At 43.2% G+C, this 24,369-nt stretch overlaps 1 protein-coding gene across 1 annotated transcript; it reads left to right on the forward strand.

Moving 5' to 3' along the window:
- Positions 1-130: 130 nt before the first annotated feature.
- Positions 131-23,878, forward strand: akt3b (v-akt murine thymoma viral oncogene homolog 3b). The gene is made up of 14 exons (XM_070990818.1): positions 131-459; positions 5,469-5,983; positions 11,876-12,001; positions 12,095-12,206; positions 13,322-13,466; positions 13,593-13,724; positions 14,065-14,130; positions 14,370-14,438; positions 15,631-15,753; positions 15,841-15,969; positions 16,632-16,846; positions 18,184-18,271; positions 19,709-19,811; positions 20,241-23,878. Exons 2-14 carry the CDS (start codon positions 5,938-5,940, stop codon positions 20,324-20,326), a joined length of 1,440 nt encoding a protein of 479 aa, XP_070846919.1. The 5' UTR covers positions 131-459; positions 5,469-5,937; the 3' UTR covers positions 20,327-23,878.
- The last annotated feature ends 491 nt before the right edge of the window (positions 23,879-24,369 follow it).

Here is a 24,369-nt window from a genome sequence, read left to right on the forward strand (position 1 = left end):
TAGCTGTGGCCCCTCAGTGTCCTCACTTTTTGCCCTTAATGTAAGAGTCCTAAAATACCAGGTTTAGTCACATTTTAGGGCTGGCTGGGTCAGTAACTCCCCATATTTCCGACAGCCCATGAACGTGGCAGGAGTCCTCCCAGTCAGATCTGGCTGAACGTGACGTGCCGACTCGGAGCCGAGCGAGGTTTCCTGGCGGAGCTGCGGAGGGAGCAGGAGCCGAACGGGTCTGTCTGTCTGTCCGCGTGTCTGTCTGCCGCCGCAGTCTCTGTCTGTCTGGGACACAAAAACCCTCCTCTTTTCGGCTTCCACGGTCTGGACACAGCATCAGCGGCTATGGATCCATCGCTGTCCTCCTCCTGTTTTCACCACTGAGGGACGTTACTTCGTTGGATGCTCCAGTGCCCATAGAGGAGGGGGAGGAGGTGGGGGGCATCCCTATCATTCTTCGACTACCAGGTGAAATAATTGTTACAATATGCCATAACGTGTTGTGGTTGGACGTGGGAATTGTTTGTAGGGATAGGGAGAGGAGGAGGGAGGGAGGAAGCGGGGGTTGGGGTCGTCGTTTTGGGGGCACGGGGAGCGGGTTTGTCTCGAGCCCGGAGCGGGTGGGAGCGGAGGTTAGCATGCTAGCTAGCTGCTGTTAGCGGGCTGCTTCGTCATTCGCCAGTCTGGGAGGGATGCGGCGCCGGGATGCTGCTGCTGCAGAAGGGAGGGGAGGGCTAGTAATGATAACGGTACCGTCCGTCTGGCCTCGGCCCATCTCCGTGGTGAACGACACCCCCAACCTCCCCGTTTCTCCCCCCTCTCCTCCTACCCCCTCCTCCTCCTCCTCCTCCTCCCTCCCGGTCTCCCATCTCTTCAAAAACACAGCGTCGCGTCTCTGTTCGAGATGAATTAAATAAATCGACCGATAAACCGCGGAGTAGTTTCATCCCAGAGATGAAAATACCATCACGTCAAACGGCTCCCCCGCCTGCCACTGACTGTCAGTTGTTAGCCAGCTTGCTATGCTAGCCAGCCTCCAAGCCAGGCATCCAGCTAGCTCGCCGGCTAACATTAGCAGTAGCATCACCCCCCACGCTAGCATCCCTGGCTAGTTCGCATCCTCCAGCCGAGCCATCACAGGCCAGCCTGGTTTACACAACTGCTTCCCTGACCCTGCCATTTCACACCGAGAGCCAGCTATTTTATCGCCACTAACAGTAACTAGTCGGTACAAGAGTCACTGCCAGACATTTATTCGTGTCTCGCCCATTAAAATATAATGGAGCACGCCAAGCGGATGTTGTTATGTAACAGATAATGACACCACACGCCCTTGAAACAAAAGCTGTTGTTTCAGTATTTGTTTGTGTGCGGTGCAGGACCCAATCATGGCCAATAAATCAGAGACAGGGGGGTGTTTGTGGGACCGAGGGCCGCAGCTCTGAACCGGCTTCTGAAATATACAACGGCTGCTCCTGTCAGCCATTGTTTTTGTTGTCATTGGAGGGCTCACATTTGTTTTCCAGCCTTGGATCGTCCCATTGATGGTGTGTGTGCACTGTGCATCGAAGGAACATGGCCAATGTGCCAAAACATGTTCAGCATCTTATGTTCTTACATTATTACTCTTTCATTATTATTAAATTCTTGCAAAATAGGATTTTATCTCTTTAGGTTATCGCACAATGGGTAACATTGTATTGGCGATTCTGTGATGTGTGATAAATTGCAAGAATATACTTTATGAGTCATTGTGGTATTGGTGACACTGAATCGGAAAACATTTGTCTCAAAAGACAAGCCATTTACATGGCACCCTGCAAACACAGGTACTTCAAGCTGATTTATACAAGAAATAGATAGACCATTTAAAAACACCATGTATTGTGATGGTTTCTTGCTGTATTATTTTCACTTCAGCAGGAGGTAGGGCAGGGCAATAATATGAGGTTGTTTATCGACTTTTTGCAGTACCCATCTGACAGTACGATCCAAATGAATGATTGAGAAAAGCTGTTTATAAAATCTGTCAAAGCTAGATATTACTTTTTTGGTTTAAGCATATGAAGAGTTTGGTTTCATGTAATGCATAACAGAATTTATTTACTTGTTTTGAACCTCTTACATTATTGTGATATATATCAATATCGAAAGTCTCTATCTTTGTGCATGTCACGCATACTAGCCCACAACCCTAAAGCAAGTTTCATTGACATGGAGATGAAGTGTTCTGAAGTCTTTGGCTTCGTAGCTGGAACAGAAAAGATTACAAATTATTATATTCGATAAATGTGAAACATGTGTATACAAGATAGCATGTATGTCATTCGTCTTGTAGCTCATTGATTTGGTACAAAGCCAACAAGTAATTTCTCAGTAAGTTTACCTCCAGCACTGTTCCTGTAAAAAAGTTACGTTTCTGCCACATGCACAGGGATACATTTGTGAATAATATGATTATAAATTTTGAAATTTTCTGTTGATTTTTGTGACAGTGGTCCTAGGTTTCCATTAAAACAATAGTATTGATTTCATATTTGCTTCTAGATGTAGACAAATGTTGAATAAGCAGTGGGGCTGTACCCAACTTGCTGCCAACTTCACATTAAACTCCATGTCAGCCTAGCCTACATAAGGCTTGTGCTTTACCTCCAGGGCTCACGTTTTAAGACTTTTGCCATCTGTGGTGTCAAAATCTCAGATTTCCACACAGACAAACTATAAGTGTGTGTCCTGCTCATAGTTCAGATATAAAATCCCAGCGTACTGTAGAGCGTCTCTCCTGTTGGTCTGCTGACAGCACCGTCAGCCAAAAGTCAATCACAGTGGACAGCAGTAGAGGAGGTTGTACCGCTGTCTGGTTACAAAGTGATTTAACCATCTTGAGTGACAGGCATCACCGGAGCAGCCAACAGACTGGAGTCACTGTCCTGCGTCACGCTGCTTCTATCACCCCTCTCCGCTGCCATCACAGTAAGATTTGTGGTTTGGGGTCATTTTGAGACTCGGTTTGTAAAGTTTACAGCCTGTCATGCCGTCGCTCCTGCATTGCTCTCTGTAAGATGACGCAGCTAAAAAAACAAAGTGCAGAGATTTGACTAATAAAATGGGAGTTGACTGGGAACTTCTTGACTGATGATTTGAATCATCGACTTTTAGGGTCAGCACTACAGTCTTGGATATGTATCTCACGTGTACCTGCCGCCGCTTCACAATAACAACCTGCTGGTCTTTGAGGCTTGAGGCTTTATATCAAACAGCACTGGTGTCTTTACACAAACTCCAGAGTCATTGGTTGTAAGAGGTGATTTTTAATAACTGAGTTTTAGGCGAACTGTACTTTGTGGACAAACTCATAAGAAACACAACTGTTGTAAAATAAATGTGTTAAGTGTTTGACTTAGGTGTTAGACCAAGATAAAAGAAATATGAAAGAGAGAAATGGCGTGAGAGACTGATGAAGAGATTTGGAAGAAGGATGAAGTGAGGGTGAAGACAAAGTTTGGGAGTGAAGTAATGAAAGAAGCAAGAAAGCAGGATGAGGGCAGTGGAGGAGAGAACAATTGAAGGTGTGAAAACGGTGAGGAAGGGGACCAGGAAGGGTTTCTCCCATGACTGTGGTTCTTAACGGGAGCCATTTCTAATTTAGTATTTATTCTGGGTTTTTCTTTCACAAAAGCTATTTTGATAGCACTGTTTTCATGCAGGTTGAAATTGTGGCAGTATGATGTTTCACAAATGATCATCAGTGACAAATTGCAGGTTCATTTGTAAATCTTACAGGGCTTTTGAATGTTCATGCAGGCATTTGTTTTCATGAATGAAACTGAACGTAAGGAGAAATGATGAAACTTGCCTCTATAACAGTTCTGCTAGCTTGAGAATGTTTGAAATGATGCAACTTTAACCTCACTTTGTTTCTCTTGATGTGTTTTTTGTCTGGTGGGCAGAGATGTGGTCAGACACGCTCAGAGGAGGAAGTGATGGTCAACGCTAATAAATGAGATATGACTGATATGGCTGGAGGATAGGACAATATATGCAATGTAAAATTTGTAACGCTGCAGCTAACAATTACTTTCCAATTCAGTTAATTGATTAATTGTTTGATCTATGAAATGTTAAAAAGTAGTTAAAAATGCCCATCACAACTAAGGGAGAACTGATGGAGGGGCACGGGGCAACACAGGGAGGCATCAAGGGAGGGAGATGAGGAGTTAGAAAGAGAGGGAACAAAGGAAGTAGATGTACTAAGAGGTGAATGATGTGAGGGGCAAGGAAAATGTTGAAGGAGAAAATGAAGACGTAGAAGCAGACTAAGGGCTAGTCAAGGTGAGAGGAAAGGAACGAATGAGGAGAGAGAGGGAGGTACCAGGCTTTTTTTAGGAAGGAGAAAATGAGGAAAGGAGAAAGGTAGCCAAGGAAAAGAGAAAAAGATAGATGGAAGTATAGCAAGAAGAACTTTGATCTAGTCAGTGAGGGTGTGGAGGAAGAAACTGAGGAGAAGAGGAGATACAAAAAGTTTGGAGATTAGTAGGGAAGGACTGATGGAGAGGAGTTAGTGGAAGAAGGCAGAGAACGAAGGAAGGAGGAGATGTGGGAGGGGGTGAATAATTTGAGGAGTTAGAGAAAATTGGGAAGAGATGGAGGGAAATGAAAGAGAGTACAGGAGCCAGTGATGGAGGTGAGAGACGGAGATACCGGAATTCTATGAGGAAGCAGAGAACGGGGGAAGGAAGCAATTAAAAGAGGAGATTAAAAGTTGAGGTAAAAATAGTGAAAGAATGATGAGAGAGGGAAGGAAAGACAGGATATAAGAGGGAGGAAGAGGAGTTAGTGAGGAACGGGGAGAACGAAGATGGGGTAAAAAAGTTGTGGGAGAAGTAGTTAAGGACTGATGAGACGGAGAAGAAGGAAGGAATGAGAGAACGAGGGAAGGAAATGGAAGGAAGGAGAAGATGAGGTAAAACGTTCAGGAGGAAGTAGTTTGGGAAAGACTGATGAGAGGAGGAAGGAAGAAGGAGGGAGCGAAGGAGAGGAAGGAACAAAGGAAAGGGAGGAGGAGGAGGAGGAGATGATGTGAGGGAGTGAATGATATGAGGAGGCAAAGAAAATGAGGAAGGAGAGAAGCTGGTGAGGGAAGGAAAGAAAAGCCTGGTGAAGGATGGAGGTAAAGAAGGAAGGAGGGAGAAGAGGAGGTAAAAAAAACGGGGAGAAGTAGTCAGGGTTAGACTGATGAGAGATGGAAGGAACTGGGAGGAAAAGATCAAGTTTGTGAAGTAGAGGAGAAGGAGAAAGTGTGAGGAGGCAAGGAAAATGAGAAAGGAGAGAAGGAGGTAAGGAGGCAGGAAGTGTGTTAAGGCTCTGAACAATAAGTGGCAGCCTGTTGTGTTTGCTATACGAGGGAAACTATCCACTGACCTGCTCTGTGTGTTTTTTCTCCCTTCTCTCCTTTCTCTGCCTCCGTTTCCTTCCAGGCTGACTCACCGCTGGAGCGCCTGAACATAGAAGAAGAAGAAGGAGCTTGGGGGAACGAGGGAGTGAGGGCAGCTGTGAAACAGAGAGAGACGGAGGGAGGGATTGAAAGAAGGGAGTAAAACATTTTAGAAAGTGAGGAAGACAAGGAGGGGAGAGAAACAGAAGACAGCAAGAGAAAGTCAGGTTGGGTCGGCAGGGCGAGAGGAGGGAAGAGAAAGTGACTGTGGGACAGAGAGAGACACAGATAGAGAAACACTACAGACTCATACAGCCCAGTGCGGAACAGATCTGAGGTCAGGCCAGAGTGGGTGCAGGTAGGTTGGAGGTCAGAGGTCAAGCGGTCAGACGGAAGGCTGACTGAGCTTCAGCCAAACAAACTGCCCCGCTCCCCCCCCCCCCCCAACAACTGTCCCTTCACCGTCACCACACTGGGAGAACTGGGAGAACCGGTGACGAGGAGAAGCCACCATGAGCGACCAGAACGTCGTCAAGGAAGGCTGGGTCCAGAAAAGAGGTGAGGAGGTTTCATGTTTCCATCTGTAACACTTCCAGTTGCATCTAGCTGTCATTGTTTTGTAAATTAGCTTGTGAGGTTCTACATTTTACTTATCGTCAGTAAATGTCAATTAACCCACTACAGGTTAGGAAATTCTCACGTATTCAGAGACAGAGTAGCACATTGTCGAGTTTCATTTGATTTGTTGATAGTAGGAAAAATACAGAATAAGGTTAGCCTTATTCTGAACAATAGATATTGTATGTATTGATGTAAACATAGCATGTCATGCATGAATAATGCTGTAGGAGTGGTGCAAACAGCCTGATGGTTGTTTCACTTTTTAAGTGGCTTTAGAATTTCTGTGGAGCTGACTGAAAGATCAGATTGTAAATGATGGATTTGCTTTCCAGAATTAGACTGTCACTGGACAGTAAACTGATTATTAACCGGGATATCAGTCAAGACTGTCCAGAGAAAAGCGCTTTAAAACATCACGCAGAGGTTGTGCATAGATATAAAGTCGAAAATTCGGATGCATCGTTGTTTCATCGCAAAGACGCATTATGGAAAATGAGCATCAGCTCCCTCCGCTTTCGGAGACAAACAGTCTGGTATTAAAGAATCTCCTGTCTTGTGGAACTGACAGCTGACCAAAAGCAGAGCAGCTCCTCTAGCAGCCAGTGATGCTGGGTAGGGAAAAAAAACTTGGTCAAAAAGATGAGACTGGTTGCCATGATTGAGACAACAAGCGCCACAACTAACAGTGATTTTATTATTCAATCATTTTAGTCTATAAAATTTTATGAAATAGTGAAAAATGCTAATTATTAGTTCCAGAGCCCAAAGTGACCAGACCAAAGCCTGAACATATGAAAACCGAGTAAACCAGCAAATCAACGAGTCACTCTCAGTTAATTTAAACTTGCTGTGTTGACAGTGGTCACAATGCTTAAGACATATGTAAAAGATCAGTGTTCACCTTCAAATAGTAGAGAAAATGATAAACATCAATAAACAGGTTTAATAATCTTGACTGGGGTTGAACAGTCCTGCAACAAAGTATTTTTCTGTACGTTTTGTCAGATGAAGGGGTGAATGTTCTCTGACAGAACAGGAACAACGATGCTAACCAGTTCTTGGAAGTCGCCTCTCCTTTCTGTATTTTTTAAGAGAGGAGGCAAACCTGCCAGTTGGATTGAAACATGGCTGATGTGTTCCGGTCCTGGCTGTGTTTGTGCTTGTTTGAATGAATTCATTTATCTCTGTGTGTATCTGTGTCTGCTGTGGCTTTAGGTTTGTTTTCACGCAGGGTGGAAAATGAAACATTTTCAGGCACAGATGGCTGCTCTTCTTTTGCTCTCCTGGTTTTCATTTTTAGTTTTAATCATTTAGCTGACTCATTCATTTAGTGTTCAGGTGGAGATGTGTGTCTTGCTCCAGGACATCTGAAACCAGATTAACTCAGCAGCTGTTGAGGGAATCGAACCTGAGACTGTTACACTACTGTACTAAAAGGCAGTTTACATGTCATCAAATAAGTTTTTCCAGACTTCAGTTGATGTCTGTCAGATGCAGCACCAAGCACTTGATATCCTGGTTTCGCCCAAAAGACAGATGAAATGAGGTACCTAAAAACATGACATGTGACTCCAGAATGCCACTGCCTGTTAAACTAATAATAAGAAAGGAAAAATGTTTCCCAAATATTGAATACTTTTAGTTTCTTGCGATGATCCCAGATTTTCATCTTTTCCACCTTGGAACATTTTATTTGTGCATTGCATTATGGACCAATAGTAATAATAATAGTAAATATACTTCATTTTGAAAAGTTATTAAATGTGTATGTAGTGTGGAAGTGAAGAACAGCTGCTGCCTTTTGTGTGTGACGGTGTGCGACAAGGCTGGTGTACTTATTTTGGTTCAGCTTTTTTTCCTGGTCCACACTAGAAAACAAGACTGGTGTTTTCAGATGAATTCACTGCTAAAGGTGCTTAGGAAAAACCCAGTTTTGGTTGTTGCCTCAGTCAGAAAAGATGTGTTTATGCAGCTCAGTGTGGACATGGCCTAAGCCACCCTGCCAGTTTGAAGAACAGCACCTCCAAACAATGGTTGTTTACCTGCCAGACGGCGAGCAGAGAAGGCAGGCTTTGCAGCGCTGCAGCCCGGTCTGAGCTGCACTTGGCTGCTGTGTTATTTCCCACAGTGATTTTCGTGTGTGTGTATGTGTGTGTGCTGGAGGTGTGTTTGTCTGGTCTGAGCTCAGGGCTGTTGGCTGGCAGGCAGGGGGAAGTTTCTCTGTGGCACTATGAGCATGAGGATGACCTAACACTCTGGTTCCTTCCTCTCCGGCCCCCAGAAGTCCCTGAATTGTTTATTGCACCTCTGTGCGCTCTTATAATTCAGCCCTAACAGCCCTCTTCGAGAAACTGCCCCAAGCAGCTCTGTGGGCTGTTAAAGATCAAAATTCAGAGTTCACACATTCAGGATGGTTTAGAAACTGGGGTGTTGAAACTGAATCTTTGAGAACTTTGAGAAATCCAAGAAAGTTATAAAATTTGAATGTGGAGCAACATTATTGTTCTTGGCTGCAGAGTTTATGTTGGTGGGGCTCAATTGTCTAACTTGTTTGATTGATTGTATTCACAAACTGAAGGATCTGTTTCAGCAAAATGACTCAAGTTTTGAACTATGGAGCAAGACCAGGAGGATCATGAAAGACCTCTTTAAATTGCGTCTTTACATGTTTGATATGTTTTTCCTGTTGAACAGGAAGTTGGGCTGGACACAGCACAGTGAGGAATTAATTTAAACTGTAAACCAATGGGAAATCAGTCAAAGTGAAAGGTCATTGAGTTGACAGGAGAACAAAATGGGCAGGACTTCTTTTTTCCACCTTTTTTGCAGTTTTTTTTAAAGCAACTTAGTGAGGTTTTTCCTTCCAAACACACATTGGGAGCAATTTGGGGTTCAGCGTCTTTATGAAGGACACGTGGACAGGAGGAGGTTGGCCTCGAACCACCATGTTTAATGGCCGACCTGATCCACCGGCTGAGCTACAGGTGGTATTCTTGAGTCTTTGGTCAGGCACCATGAGGTCACCATTTAACGGTACACATTGTGTGTGTATCCCTGTGGATTTGTTGCATTGAACAGGTCATTTGCATACTCGTTTTCATAGCCACCATTCCAAACATGATAAATTTCCTGCTCCACAGTTTGTTTCCTGAACACAGACTAGTTTTGTTTTTAGTCTTTTTTTTTGCCTTGTGGTAAGCCTTGACAGTTTTTTTGCAATACAGCAGTTCCAACAACGCCTGCTTTCTGAGCTAATCAAGACTAATCTGCATTGCAGTCCTGCATCTTCACTGGGAGCAATCCCGACTCCACGAGCAGAGTGCAGAAATAAACGAATCTGAGCTTGCGTTTCTGTGGGAATCAGAGCGAGTGTATTTGGCTCTTGCGTGGATGTCGCTCGCAGCACCATGTCACATTCGTAATGAAGAGCAGCCTAGCAATCGAAAGGGTTAATCTTCTGGGGAGTATGAATGAATAAATGTCCAAATTCAATGGCAATCTGGCATAACTCACCGAACGACCAATGAGATTGGGCAATAGTTAAAATGTCAGCCCAGCATCCAGCAGTTCACAGTATATTCATGGAGGTGTGTGTGTGGTGTTGGTCCAGTTGCCCAGCCCTTGGACCAGCTATCAGTGTGATCCTCGGGCCCTGCCACTAGTCAAGAAGTAAACTTTTGACAGATTCAGACTGTCAAACCTTGAAATCGTTATTTAAATGTATTTCTCTGTAAGTGCAGGACACCAGAGCTCTGATAAATGCACCGTTTCTGTTAGTGCCAAACCAGCCAGTCAGTTATTCTCTAAGTTTGAAACAGTTTTCGCAACTGATGAATCCTTATTTGGTCATTGCTTCTTCACTTTCTCCATCTATATTTATCCTACGGGTTTTGGGATTGAACCAGAAACTTTCTGGTTACAACTTCATCTTGTAGGCCACCTCTGGCCAGACATGATTCATAACAATTTTGATGATTGATTAAAGGTTAAAATAATTAATCAGAAAAACAGCTATTTCTGGTTGCTCATTTGAGCTTTTTATTGGAAGGATTTGGTGCTATTCTTTGCTTTACATCATTGTAATTTGAATCTTTGGATTTTGGATGTTTGTCTTGGTCTCTGGGGATTTTTAAACAGGCGTGTTTTGCTTTTTTTGCATGTTATAGACTAAATAATTAATCAAGTAACTTTTGATAGATGTATTGATGTAGAAAAAACTCATTATCAGCAACCCTTATTTCTAATTTAACTTGCATCTCCAATGACTCAGCAACCTAGATGTGCCTGCAGGTTATCCTGTGGTGTTGACTCTCTCTGCTTTTCACCAGCTTTTAAGTGGAACTGACTGAGCTTTTTGACTTCATCCGATTTCTGCCTTTGTCATCCTCATCACACTGTTGTTCTGAAGCCTTGTGAATCATCAGATGTGTGAGTTTGATTTGTTGGATGGACTCTGAGGCGGTTCAGTTCAGTTGTTGATCACTGCAGACACACTGTGGCTCCAGTGCCTTGTTCTTCATAAGCTCTGATGCTGATATGACTATGATGTCAACATGTCACCGCGACATATTCATGTATTCCAACATTTGCTGTAATTGTGTCACAAACTGATGAGTCAGAACAGCTGGAAATCAATGCTTCATGGCCGCTGAGTAAGAATAAACTCTGTTCATGCAGTATCTCTAATCAAACGATGTTTTTCCTCAGCTAGAACTGGTACAGATGTTTAAATGAATGTGTCAGCTGATGTTTCCGTAAAGCTAAATTTAGAGAAACAAAAAGGCTGGTGATAATAAAGAATAAGACATATTGGCTTACTTTAAACTTTTCCCACTTGTAATGCTCCGCACTTCTAAACTTATTTTGTTTCACACTATGCAGCAGAAAACCAAAATTAACTAGTTCAAAGTGATGAGTCGTTCCTTGAGAGCAGGTGGGATTTTGTTGCTGTGAGGTTACTTTCCTGACACGACACCGGATACTATTACTGTTTGAGTCTGTTTCATTTCATTTACAAAGTTTTCACAAAGTTCCCAGAAAGCACTAACTGATTTGCAGGTAAGAGGATGTCATGGTGAGTAAGTGTGGTTGAAAGTTGGTGTCTTTTACACGTCTGGGTTACATATAACATTGTTTCAGCAGATTTTCGAAGACTGAATGTTAATATGAAGAAGATCCTAACTAACTTCTGGCCAAAACGGATCCGGAGAGGAAGACAAAAAAATAGGTTATATCACCATATTTAGCCTTATTTTGTCGCCATAAACCACCAAAGTCAAACTTAACACCCCCTGAAAAATTAGTCTTTGCTGACCTCCAGTGGTTGAAATTCTCACCTGCCTGCAGTGACGTACAGGTGTGCTCCAGGACCAGATGACATCACTCTTGGGTGTGGTTACAGGTGCAACAGAGCACATTCCTGACCACTTGAAGGCTTGAAACTTTCAACCAGAGAGGACTTTTCAAGTGACTGTTCAAGTTTCCTGCTAAACATCAGCCATCACAACATATGTGAATTGAAAATGACGTCAGCGGGACAGACTTGTCCATCTCTGCTTATCAGTTACAGCAAAACACCTCCCTCCACCAAACAGAAAACTGCTGTCATGAACATGATTTCAGACTGAATAATGTAGTGAAGCAAAATGACAGTTCAGTCTCATTAGCAGCCTCATACCAATATTATAGAGTCACATTCCTCCACGTTCATTACAGAATGAAAGCGATTGTAATGCTTAAAGTCCAGGCTCTGCTGCTCCCAGCTCAGTCTAAACACATGTGAGTGGAGCAGGATGTAACCCGTCAGTGTCACTTTTTTCCTCCCTGCAGGTGAGTACATCAAGAACTGGCGACCACGCTACTTTCTGCTGAAGACAGACGGCTCTTTCATCGGCTACAAGGACAAACCACAGGACTCTGACCTGGCCTACCCACTCAACAACTTCTCTGTAGCAAGTGAGACATGAACAGAGGCCTTCATCGCATATTTTACTCACTGAGAACAAATATCTGTGTAACACTGGACATCGATCTCTGTGTGACTTCCAGAATGTCAGCTGATGAAGACAGAGCGGCCCAAGCCAAACACCTTCATCATTCGCTGTCTGCAGTGGACCACTGTCATCGAGAGGACTTTTCACGTTGACACTCCTGATGAGAGGTGAGCGCTCAGCCTCCTCCTCCTACTCCTCAGCAGTTTTCAACACTGACTAGGATAATACTGACTACTTATTTCTGACCACCCATTGATAATTACCTCTGTTTTTAAGTTGCATTATTTAGTTTTTGGGTCAGTGGGTCAATTGTTTTCTAAATATAAATATTCTAAAGAAAAGAGAGTCTGTAAATAGCGTTACTGGGAAAAAATCCTTACCCAAAACCCCATTAACAGTCAAATTCAGAATTTAACAGAATGAATAATATGTGTTCGTTTCACAAGTGATAAAGAAAAAAATATAGAAAGCTGTAGAAAATGTTATAGAAACCGTCAAAGGAAACTGGTAAAACACATCTTAAATGCTGCTTGTGAACTGGAAAAGTCAAATGTAATAAAAAGATATGGGAGAGGACTCACTGTCAACAGATACCCGATATGAAAGGCCTGGCAGTTCTCAGTCCTGAACCAGACTGGAGGGTTTTTGTCTTAAATTCTCCTCACACAACAGCAGTCTGTCGACACAGTGAGAAGAAAGACAGGAAACAGGGGTGTGGGGCTGAGGCTGGATGCCAAGTTTCAAAGGGTTTCATTCCAATACCCAACATAATGTATACATGATGACCTGACGCTCAGTGGGTTGTTTTGTACAAGGCTCTGGTAACAACATCCTTCGACGACCGCTTGCATGCAGATGACCAGCAGTCACTTTTCAGATTAGGTCTGCAGGTTGTTAGGAGAGTGTGCTGGATTGGACCCAACACGTATGTTCATATGTTCTCAGACAGTTTGTCCAATCCAGTTGGTTTAGAGGTGGAGTCGGGCGCTACATAGTGGCTCTGCATTCTAGCCATCCAAATACTTAGGATCCCAATACTAAGGATAAGTGAAATGGTTTAACCTCTTAACCCATACTCATACCAGGAGGTTAGGAGGGATTAACCCATCCTAAGTTTCAGGATGCAGAGGGTTTTCCTACAGCAGATCAAGAAAATATAATTGAACTTTTGAGAAAAACCTTCTCTAAAGCTCTGAAGCTAGTCAGTCTAAAGGTGAAGCCACAGTTCCAAACAGTTAGCCTAAAGAAGAGCGCCACCACTTTAACCTGTTGTGTCCTGTAGGGATGAGTGGGCCGAGGCCATCCAAATGGTTGCCGAGTCTTTGGCTAAACAGGAGGAGGAGGGCATCCTGTGCAGCCCCACCTCCCAGATCGAGAACGTCAACGAGGAGGAGATGGACACCTCCATCAGCCACTACAAACGAAAGGTGACGGTTGATCTGAGTGCGGTAAAAAATATCGCTCCTGCTTGTAAAGCAACAGCTTTGAAAAGAGGATGTAAGTGCATTGAATGATGGAGAAGTGGTCTCTTGACATCATACCTCTGTTTCCAGACAATGAATGACTTTGACTATCTGAAGCTTCTGGGCAAAGGCACTTTCGGGAAAGTCATTCTGGTGAGGGAGAAGGCGAGTGGCACCTACTACGCCATGAAGATCCTGAAGAAAGAAGTCATCATAGCCAAGGTCCTTTTACTTGTCTGTAAAGCACCTTTTAGCTCAGTTTTGAAAAGTTTACATTCTAAATATTATCTCTAATCTTGATTAAAGATCTGTGACTCTACTCTAGCCTGAGAAAATGGCTAAAAATCTAAATGCATTACCTTCTGTGTGAAATATTTGGCCTGTAAATGTTTGAGATGTTCATATTTAGAAACATTTATTTGGACTTGCATTAGCCTGATGTTCACATTCCTCCCTGCACATTACATCCTCATCGTTTCGACTAAATCCAGAGATCGTCTGCAGGCGAGCTCCTTCTGTCTCCTGATTAATCATTCTGCCTCTTCCTCTTTCTTTATCACAGGATGAAGTTGCTCACACACTCACAGAAAGTAGGGTATTAAAAAACACTCGGCATCCATTCCTAACTGTGAGTATCAGTGTGCAGACACAAAACATTACTGTGTCAGAGTGAATCCACCTCCTACTTTTCACTGAGTTTTAAAAAGAGAAGCAGTGGCCACCAACTTCAGTTCGGAGGCTTTTTATGAGTGTCATGCAAAGAAGGAAAGATGCACTGAATTCAGGGCACAAAGCCTCTGTTCTTCAAAAATATTGCATTTGAAACAAACTGCAGAGATTAAAAAATATGTATATATTGTTTTGCAGTCTCTGAAGTACTCGTTCCAGACTAAGGATCGGCTGTGCTTTGTAATGGAGTACGTCAACGGAGGAGAGGTGAGAGATCAGTGAATTGCTTTTTAAAAAAATGTTTTTGATGCTGGCAGATGTTCTGTCTTATTTCAACATGGAAGTTATTTCAAGAATACTTGAAGAATGTTGATTAACAACGAAGTGTGATTCAAAGAGCCTCAACAGAAATCAGTCACTCCTCTTATTGTGGTCTCAGTGTCACTTGGAGAGTTGTAGGACTGAATATCTCATTATTCATTTCTTTTTATGTGACTTCAGTCAGACAGTTCATCAAGGGACTGACCATTTATAACAAATGGTTGTACTTTTTGAAGGAGAAGGAGAAAAATAAATGACGACCGGAGAGCTAATCCTCCTTAATAAACACGCCGATTCACATTAATTCTCAGTTAAATCAATAGTTTGGTGCCCTGGTAACTCACGTATCAAGGCTGAGTCTTGTCTCTCTCCCTGCTTTCCCTGTCTCTCTGCAGCAAGCAGAAATGCCAAAAAACAAATCTTTAAATCAACAATACCTTGGCTGATAAGGTGGAGGCCATGAACGCAGTAATACAGAGAAGAGATGAGGAGAGATTGGATGTTACCAGTCAGCTGACAGCCACTCAGCTGTGAATGAGCCAGTGATTATGAAGCATGAATAAAGCAACTAATGTCAGTCAGCCAATGCAAGCACGCACTGCAGTACTCTGCCTGAAGTAATGCTGTGCTCCATTTTATCCTGAGAAAGAGTCTATTTAGAGATAAATATACTGTATTAAAGAAGTCCTTCTGCGTTATGTTCTCTCTGAGGGATACACTGAAAGATATCATATTTAAATTTGGTGTCTTAAACTTCTGTAAGCCTGAGCTCCTTGGCCTTCATTTCCAAGAGGTAGTCAATTGAACTTCCATAATTAAAGCTACAAGAATAAATATCATAGTATGTGTTATTATGTCAGGCTGAGGGCGGCTCTGCTAGCATGGTTGTTTTTTAAACACTGCTTGTGTACATTTTTGTAAATCTGCAGCATTTAGCATCACTTTCCTTCGCACTTTTCTCCTTTTAACACTCAGCTCCACCTTTGTATTGCATATCCAATGCTGTACATGTCCAGTGTTTTACAACAAAGTTAGAAAAGCTAAAAACACTGTCAGAAGTAGAGACATATAGAAACATGAATACAATCCAATACAGCAGACATGTCTGAGGTGTGTGATTTTTTTTTTTTCTTCACAGCTGTTTTTCCATTTGTCAAGAGAAAGAGTTTTTTCGGAAGACCGCACTCGCTTCTACGGCGCTGAGATCGTCTCTGCTCTAGACTACCTACATTCTGCCAAGATCGTCTATCGTGATCTGAAGGTAAACTAAAGTTGTTTCGGGTCTGACAAAAATCCATTATTCGACTGTGCTTAGATGGAAAAAACACGGTTCTATATTTCTCATCAGCTGGAGAACCTCATGTTGGACAAAGACGGCCACATCAAGATCACTGACTTTGGCCTCTGCAAAGAAGGCATCACCGACACTGCCACCATGAAGACCTTCTGTGGAACACCAGAGTACTTGGCTCCTGAGGTCAGAGGTCACACTAAAAAGACAGTTGGAAGAAAAAATAGAGCATTTGGGTTTCAGAGTTGATGGAAACGACAGAAAAAAACTAATCTGAATCCTAAAACTGTCTGTCTAAACTCAAACTGAGCCTTTGCGGTCATCTGTTTTTGTCCTGTATGATGAAATCAAGAAAGAGACCATGTTTAGGATTCTGTTTGTCACCAAGCCCCAACCACCGGGGCTTAACGTTGTAGTTAATGTGGAAGTGCCCAGAGAAGTAGTTCCTCTAATGGCAGCTCAGTGCTTCCTCAACAACAAAGCAGAGTGTCAGTAAATAATCTCACTTCTTCTAATGTTGTTCATCGCGGACATTTTGGAAGTTATTTTGCCATTAAGAGGATATGAAAGAGGATATCAGATATGTCCGAGTCAAATATAATTAGCTCAGAAAGAAGAGCGATGTGGGTTGGATGGTTGATTTTTTTTTTATTTGATGTAACAATGGTTAAAATGGCTTCTCACACAATACACTTCATCACTCAACAGCTGGACCTGGCATATACAGAAAATATTGGGTTTCACACTGTGCAGCAGCATTTTCTTTCCTGTTTTCTAAGCTTCTTAAAAGGAAATGTAATGTAAATACCGACATGGTAAAATGGTAAAATTATGTTGTATGTTATCAGGTGCTGGAGGACAACGACTATGGGCGGGCGGTGGACTGGTGGGGTTTGGGCGTGGTGACATATGAGATGATGTGCGGCCGCCTGCCGTTCTACAACCAGGACCACGAGAAGCTGTTCGAGCTCATCCTCATGGAGGAGATCAAGTTCCCACGAACCCTGTCGGCTGATGCCAAGTCGCTGCTGTCGGGGCTGCTCATCAAGGACCCCAACAAACGGTACACGCGCTAACAAATAAATTCTTTCTCCAGATGCGTCTCTCTCCTGTGGAAACTGCAGGCAGACCTGCACCACTTCAGCAGCTTTGAGCAGAACACTCTGTGACCCATCTGAGGTTCAGTCTGTGGATTTCTGTCTTTGACAGAAGTCTAAATTTGTGCAGGAAAAATTTTTGATGAGAAGTAGTAGAAGCAGTGTTTTTAGGCGTGCCCCGTTTTGTTTGTATGTTGTGCAGACACACATGCACACGGACAACATGACGAGGGTTTCATGCTGTTCCCGTGATAGACCGAGAACAGGCCAAGATGTAGACAAGATGCATTGAACACATTTGTTAGGACGCACTTAAAGTGAGTGAGGTGAGAGACGGTGAACCTAAACTTCAATTTTTGCACGTTGGAGTTCCAAACTCCCCTTGGTGAGGGGTCGCATGGTGGCCGAGGGGTTTTAAAGACCTGACCATGTCCTTCCCCACCTCTCTCACCTGCTTTGCTGTCATCTCTTTATTGTCTGTAGACAGAAAGTGTTTGTACATTTCTGATCCGAACAAAGCAAAGAAGGAGAATATCTCACTTCTTTGGTCTTGGTACCTTCTGTACTTCAACCAAACCATCAAAGATTTAATGTCTCTGAACGACCGGTTACAGACATTCATCCATCATCCATCTGTCCATCATTTCCTGGAATCTGGGCGTCACCCCTCTCCTCCGCTACTTACTTCCTCTCCTGTGGGATCCCATGTCGTTCCCTTGCCTGATGGGATATATAACCCATAATCCATCCAGATTAAAAAATCTGAGCTCCTCACTTTTCATGAAACGCAGAGACGTATATGTAGATACATGTACTCATACGCAGATATGAACAGATACAGTCATGTATCAATTGAAGGGTTTAGGAAAATCCACCATCCATTATGGCCTGTTGGCGATGTAGGATCCTGGTTCTTACTCGCAGAAAAGGGGATGAAGAATCCTTGTCCTGCAGTGTCCAGATGCACCAGTTCACGTCTCTGTTTAAGCAGCTGGATGTTGAGAGGAGAACAAAATGTTCTCCTGATTATTGGTATTCAGCAAAAGTACTGTTGGACAAAACTGGCTGGTTGCTGCTGTTAATTTCCCACTCTAATTATCCCTGAGGCACTTTCTGCCTCTAATGAAGAAACTGGTGAAAAGAGGCTACTGCAGCTTCAGAGAGCGAACTCGTTCACCTCCATGAGTTATTTTGGGATCAGTAGCAGGTGGATATTCTGGTTCCATTGATGGAGACTTTGTAAGAGCAGCGTTTGATGTCTGACTTTGACGTCTTCTTCTTCTCTTCTTCTTTCCTCTGACAGGCTGGGCGGCGGACCGGATGACGCTAAGGAGATCATGCGACACAGTTTCTTTGGCACAGTCGACTGGCAGGACGTCTACGACAAGAAGGTGAGAGCAGGATTTAGCTGCGAGACGTCATCCGATCTTCAGTGGTAATTTATTCAAAGAGTGTACCTGAGATATTCTGGTAGCAGGGTTACCTAATTTTTCAGAAGAAGTCTGGCTGGGATGTAAACTCCAAAATAGAACGGAAAAGAAAAAATTACCTCATCTCTGTTTCATTTCAACTCCTTAATGCCGCCCAAACACCACCAGCTCCTCTCGACAGACACATTTTCTGCTTTTTCTTGTTGTTAGCTTGACTTGAGCTTCCAACAACGTGCACATTAGATATTTAGAAAATAATGTGTTTCAGTCGTTCGCTGCTTGTATGCAGGTTTATGACAAGTTTCATCTGATTGAATTACTTGTAGTTTGGCTTTCATCGGTTATTTTTCTTTTCTTTAAAAAGTAAAATACTAATGGTAAATACTCCCTTTATTGATACTGTTCCCATAAACTTTCAAGTCAAAATCATAATTATGACTGAGTTTTTCTGAAGGCTCCAATATGTCTGACTTGGCACTAAAGGGTAGTGGAGGAAGTATTCATATCTTCAGTAAAAGTCAGGGGTGGTTGGCCCATAGTGGGCGATAGTGCACCGCCCTCCTTAAGCCACACGAAAAAAAGAGAGAGAAAAGAGTTCATTTTGCCGGTCTAAGTCTTAATATTATTGTCCAATCAGCAGCCTGAATATTGCTGTGACACTCAGCAGCCTGAATATCACTTTCCAACCAGAAGCCCCGCCCCTTTTTGGTGATTTCAGTCGGATTGAAAGTCGCCCCAGGCGCTCTCATAGACTTACATGTTGAGATTTTTTTTTTTCAAATTTCGGACCCTACAATTCATTTCTATGGGCTCCGGGAAGGTTTGCCCCAAAGTGATTTCTTCATACGCACTGATGCGTGCCCAGAGGATACGCACAGCGTGCGAAAAAAAAGAAAAGAAAAAGATATTCACAGTGCGCACACATGTCGGGACTCGGGAGACTGCAAGATCGACATGGCTAGCAACTGCAACTCCATCATTTCATTGAACAGGTCATCTTAGCCATCATCGCAGCAGTTGCCCCCCTGAGAAATTTGTCAGGAGCCGCCACTGGTAAAAGTACTAATACCACACTTAAAGTAAAGTAAAAGTCCTGCATTGTAAATATTGCTTTAGTAAAAGTATGTAGTTATAATCATGAAAACATACTTACTTTGAATACTAAGTATTCAAAGTAAAAGTACTCTAGTAAAAGTCTGTTGATGTTGAGCCACGTCTCTGCGTTTAGAGTACAAAACCTCGAAATGATCATTGGTATTCAACAAAGTGCTCAACTACAAGACTGGTGCTAACTTAAAGACTGTACTGAATAAACTGACCCTACTCTCACATGATCAACATCTGTCTCTGTCCTGTGGGAGGCAAAAACTCACCGTATTCACTTCCTGTCTGTTCCAGCTGGTCCCACCTTTCCAGCCGCAGGTCTCCTCAGAGACGGACACACGCTACTTTGACGAGGAGTTCACAGCACAGACCATCACCATCACTCCACCGGAGAAATGTAAGGACGACCTCCACCGACAGCCCAGATGTGTGTTAGCTTACTGCTGATGTGATGGAGGCTGAAGTGAATCTGCCTCCTCTTGACTTGAAGGGGAACTCTGCCAGCTTTACACATGAAGATCAGTGTTTTCATCGTGGTTAGCAAACATCTGTACAATGTCTAACACCTTCACATTTTCTCAGCTTGAGCCATATTTAAAAAGTCAGGACATTTGACCTCGTCAGCAACTTCAGTCCTAAACATCAGTCAACTCTTCCTGTCACACCGTGTTATTAATCTCACAGTGCAGCTGAGGTCGATGTGATGGCGATTAGTTCGAAGGTTTTTCTCATTTAACTGAGACAAGAGGAATCTTTTACCTGCAGGTGGTGATAGACGGAAAGTCAGTGATGTTTGCCTCCAATGCGTCTGTGTCTCTGTCCACAGATGACGAGGACGGGATGGACGCAGCGGACAACGAGCGAAGGCCTCATTTCCCACAGTTCTCCTACTCAGCCAGTGGGCGGGAGTGAGCGCTCCAGCCCGGCCAGCCAGTATTGTCCCCATTCGTGGCCATTTTGAGGAAAACACGTAGCCATTTTAGGAAAAAAAATACCAGTCTCCCCTCTTTTTCTCCTTCTCTGCCTCCTCACAGACGGGGAGAAGTCTTTTTAGGGACTTTAAAAGAGGTTTTTGCACAGTGGGATAGACTCCAGCCGGTCTCCCCACACTAAAAAAATAAGTCTCCTACATTTTCAGCTCTATTTACTGCAGAAGGCAATGTTTTTGTTATTTATTTTTTCTCTCCGTCAGTATTAAGTTGTCGACCCGGGTTGCGTTCATCTTTTTTTGTTTGTTTGTTGTTTCTGCCCTTTTTCTTCTTCTTCTTTTGACTTTTTGCACTTGGTTTGGAAGAGCCGTTTTAGGGAACAAAAAACCAAAAATGTTGCCTTACGTGTGCAGATGTTTCGTATCATACCGACAGGGTGTTTTTTTTGGGAGAGGGCGGGCGGGTTTCGGGGTTGTGAGGGGTCATTCTTAGTTGAGAATAAGTGCATGGCTCGTGGTTCACTCAAAAAAGAAAACTACAAAAAAAAATTTTCTTTCTCATACATTTGCCATGGCAGCGCACATTCCCCAATCCCATGGCGATGAAAATCACTGTCTACAGGTCAACGAAATAAGAAAAAAACAGTTAAAAAAAACAAAAGAGAGACAGAAAAGCAGAATGGACGAGTCTATCATTCCTCTCATCAGTATTACTACTTGCTCTTGTATTTTTTCAACCCATGTGTTTTTTCTCGCGCTTTACTTCTAAGTTGTTCTTTTATTTTGAAACAGGAAACACTAAACTGCCAGAAACTGCACAGTTCACTCAGGCGCCACAGAGCACAACCGCGTTCAAACTCAGCTAACCGCTCCAGCTTTCCACAGCCGGCAGGGGAACGAGGCCTTTCTCTGCTTTCTCACCGCTTCTCCTCCTCCTGCTCCTCCTCTTCACCTCCTCTCTTCTGTTTCCTCATCGTAGCTGTAGGACTAGTGGAATGGGTGTTTACACAGGGAAATGTGGCTTAATGTATGTATGTATGTACTGTATGTATGTGGGACATGGGGGGGGTCAACTTTATGCTGTCATAGCACACACACTCACACTCACACACACACACACACGCACACACACACACACACACACACACACACACACACACACCCAGAAACAGGACAGCTGTGAGTTCTGCATGCTGATCAGACTGAAGTCGGCAGTTTTCTCCAAGCAAACTCTAATTTGGTGTTTTCTTCAATAATATGAATTCTCACTGCTGCTCCAGATGTGTCGAGCAGCAGCAGGTGAGGCTGGAACCTCAGAACTGAACTCTGAACGTGTGCACAAACACATTCTGCCTGTCTAGTAAAGCATAAACCCAACAGAGAGGCCGTCAAAAGCACAAGTCTGCTACTTAAAGCAGCGACAGGGACTTTTGAACTGGTTATGAAACTGTCTCGATTTAATACTGAAGCCTCTTTATGAGCAAACAAGACCATCTGGGAGAGGATTGGCTGTTTCTGAAATTGTTCTTAACGTCTGTCACTGGATTCCCCAAAATCAGACCAAACGATTTACAGCACTGAAGAGCCTGTTCGCATTTTCCCAGACGAGGAGTGAGCTGTATGTTAGCCGATTTTAGATTTTGTGGTTGTGGCTGATACTGGATCAGCAGGGCAGGATCAGCGAAGACAAAACAAAGGCACACGCTAGCAGATGAAGATCTTTACATCATGAGGCGGCGGTGTCTTCTTTCTGGGAAACATTACCGCTTTTGTCCACAGGGGCCGCCAAAAGCAACACAAAATCAAAGTTACTTGTCGTAACTTTAATTGGGAACTAAATCCACACTATTCATTCATAACCCTCCATTTTCCTGTTGCATATCTGCAGCTGTTGTGCCTCCAACAGAGCAACAGTTTCCCTGATATTTCTGGACAGGAAGAGTTTGTGAGGTTGTTTATCTCGTAGCTTGAATCTACAGACTGAATGTCATCATGCTAGCTTGATGACAACGAGCATGTTAAAGGTGCAGTGTGACATTTTGGGAAATGCACTTATTTGCTTGTGGAGGGTGAGATGACAAGATGGATAACACTCATGTATGTGTGCTGGAGCCTGGAGGTGATTAGCTTAGCTTAGCTTAGCAGACAAACTGAAAGCGGGGGAAACGGCTAACCTGGCACTGTCCAAAGTGAACACACCGACTAACTTCTCTGAAGCTGGGTGGTTAGCATTAGTTTCATATTTGAAACTAAACCAAAATGAAACTGTCGTGTAGCTGTTAAAAATATTGCTTTTGTCTTTGGAACAGAATCAGAGTTGGTGTGTAATGGGCCGATGGTTGCGTATGTGCAGTAAGGTTTATGCAGAGCTCAAGTGTTACCTTTGATGTTTGGATTTCCTCAAAACAGGAAGTAAACACTAAATACAACAAGCAGAGGTCTTCAGGGGTCCACTTGGTTTCTGGTATCCAAAACCTGACCTGGAACCGCAGTGAGGTGGGTCCACAGTGTGTTTAGTCCAGTCAGAGCAGTTAGGTTTGCTGCATTTTGGATGAAAATAAGTTTAAGTTTGATGGTGAACCTCTAAACCAGACCGGACTGTACAACTAATGTACAGGTGCAAACTTTGAGTCCTGCTCTCTGAACACTTCATGATGGACTAGACTTCAGTTGATTTAGAGGAACTGACTCAGTTTCAGAAGATTCAGACATCCCGTCACCATGAATGCACTGCGTAGTTTAAGGCTAAAGGTGACGAACTTCAGTTGTTTCTGGAGAACACTGCTGCCTTCATCTGTTCTGTGGAAATCTGTTCACACTCTTCAGGGTTCCTGCACACATCTGGAAAGGTTCAGCGGAAGAATTTGGTGTTCCAGGTCTTAAAACCTATTTGCAATTGCGAAAGCTTTTGAAGAATTATGTTCTGATGCCTTGTCATTGAAGTTTATGTGCAAAAGTGATGAAATAGGTCAGAGAAATATGACTGTAAAACATATCGAAACAGCGAGTGAAACATTAAGTGTAGCGTGGATCTTTGTAGGAACGCTGACAGCTGAAACACACGTTTTCATTTCATCTTCACACACGCACACACACAGACACAGACACACAAAGACTGTTTTTAGACGATAAATCAGAGTCACACGGACACTAACAGAAACGAGGCTTCCAGCTCCAGACGCAGGGCTTCTGCCCCTGTCTCTCTTGTCAGTATTGTGGGAAAAATACATTTCTATACACACACAGAGGGTATCAATAAATCACTAATCATGTCACAGATCACAAGAAAACTGAGCCGTGAGACACTCATGTATGAAGACTGTGAGGACTGCCAGAAAAAAGTCGAGTCACCCCAAACTTCTTGATGTAAATATGCAATGCCTTTTTTTTAGGGTCTTTAGCGGCATCTCGACAGGTGAGACATAAACATTGTTTTCTGTGTGACTGTACTTCAAGCTTGCTGATGAGAATAGTGACAGAAAAAATACAGCCACCACCATAAACGACTCAAAACCTGCATTTCAGAAAAATGTTTGAAAAGAAGGAAAAAAAAAAAAAAAAACGTGTCAAAGACTGGACCCTCCATTGATTTATTTTTTTTTTCTCTCGGGTTGATACTCCGACTCGACTCGTAGACCACGGAGGATGTTTCCATGGAGACAAACCCCGCCCCGCCTTCCTCGTGTCGCCGTGGTCCCTGAAAATGGTCGACTCCTGAATTTCTGTGAGAGGACATGACTGTAACCGTGGAGTCTGCACTGTCATTTCTGTTTTCCTTCACCCTCTTTGAAAAGAAAAAGGCGGGACCACGGCTGACATTTTTTAATTTCATTTCATTTTTTATTTTTGCAGTGCTGGTTTCATCAGGTTGTTCCAATCCCACCATCCCTTGCTCCTCCTTCTGCCCATTTTTTTGTACCACAGTATTTGTTTTATTTATGTTTGTCATTCTAGGCAGTGTTACCTTGTATGTCGTTAAAAAAGGCACCTCTTGAAAGTCGCTGAAGGATGATGATGATGATGATGA

Source organism: Chaetodon trifascialis, chromosome 2, assembly GCF_039877785.1.
Source record: "Chaetodon trifascialis isolate fChaTrf1 chromosome 2, fChaTrf1.hap1, whole genome shotgun sequence".
NCBI classification, from domain to species: Eukaryota; Metazoa; Chordata; class Actinopteri; order Chaetodontiformes; family Chaetodontidae; genus Chaetodon; species Chaetodon trifascialis.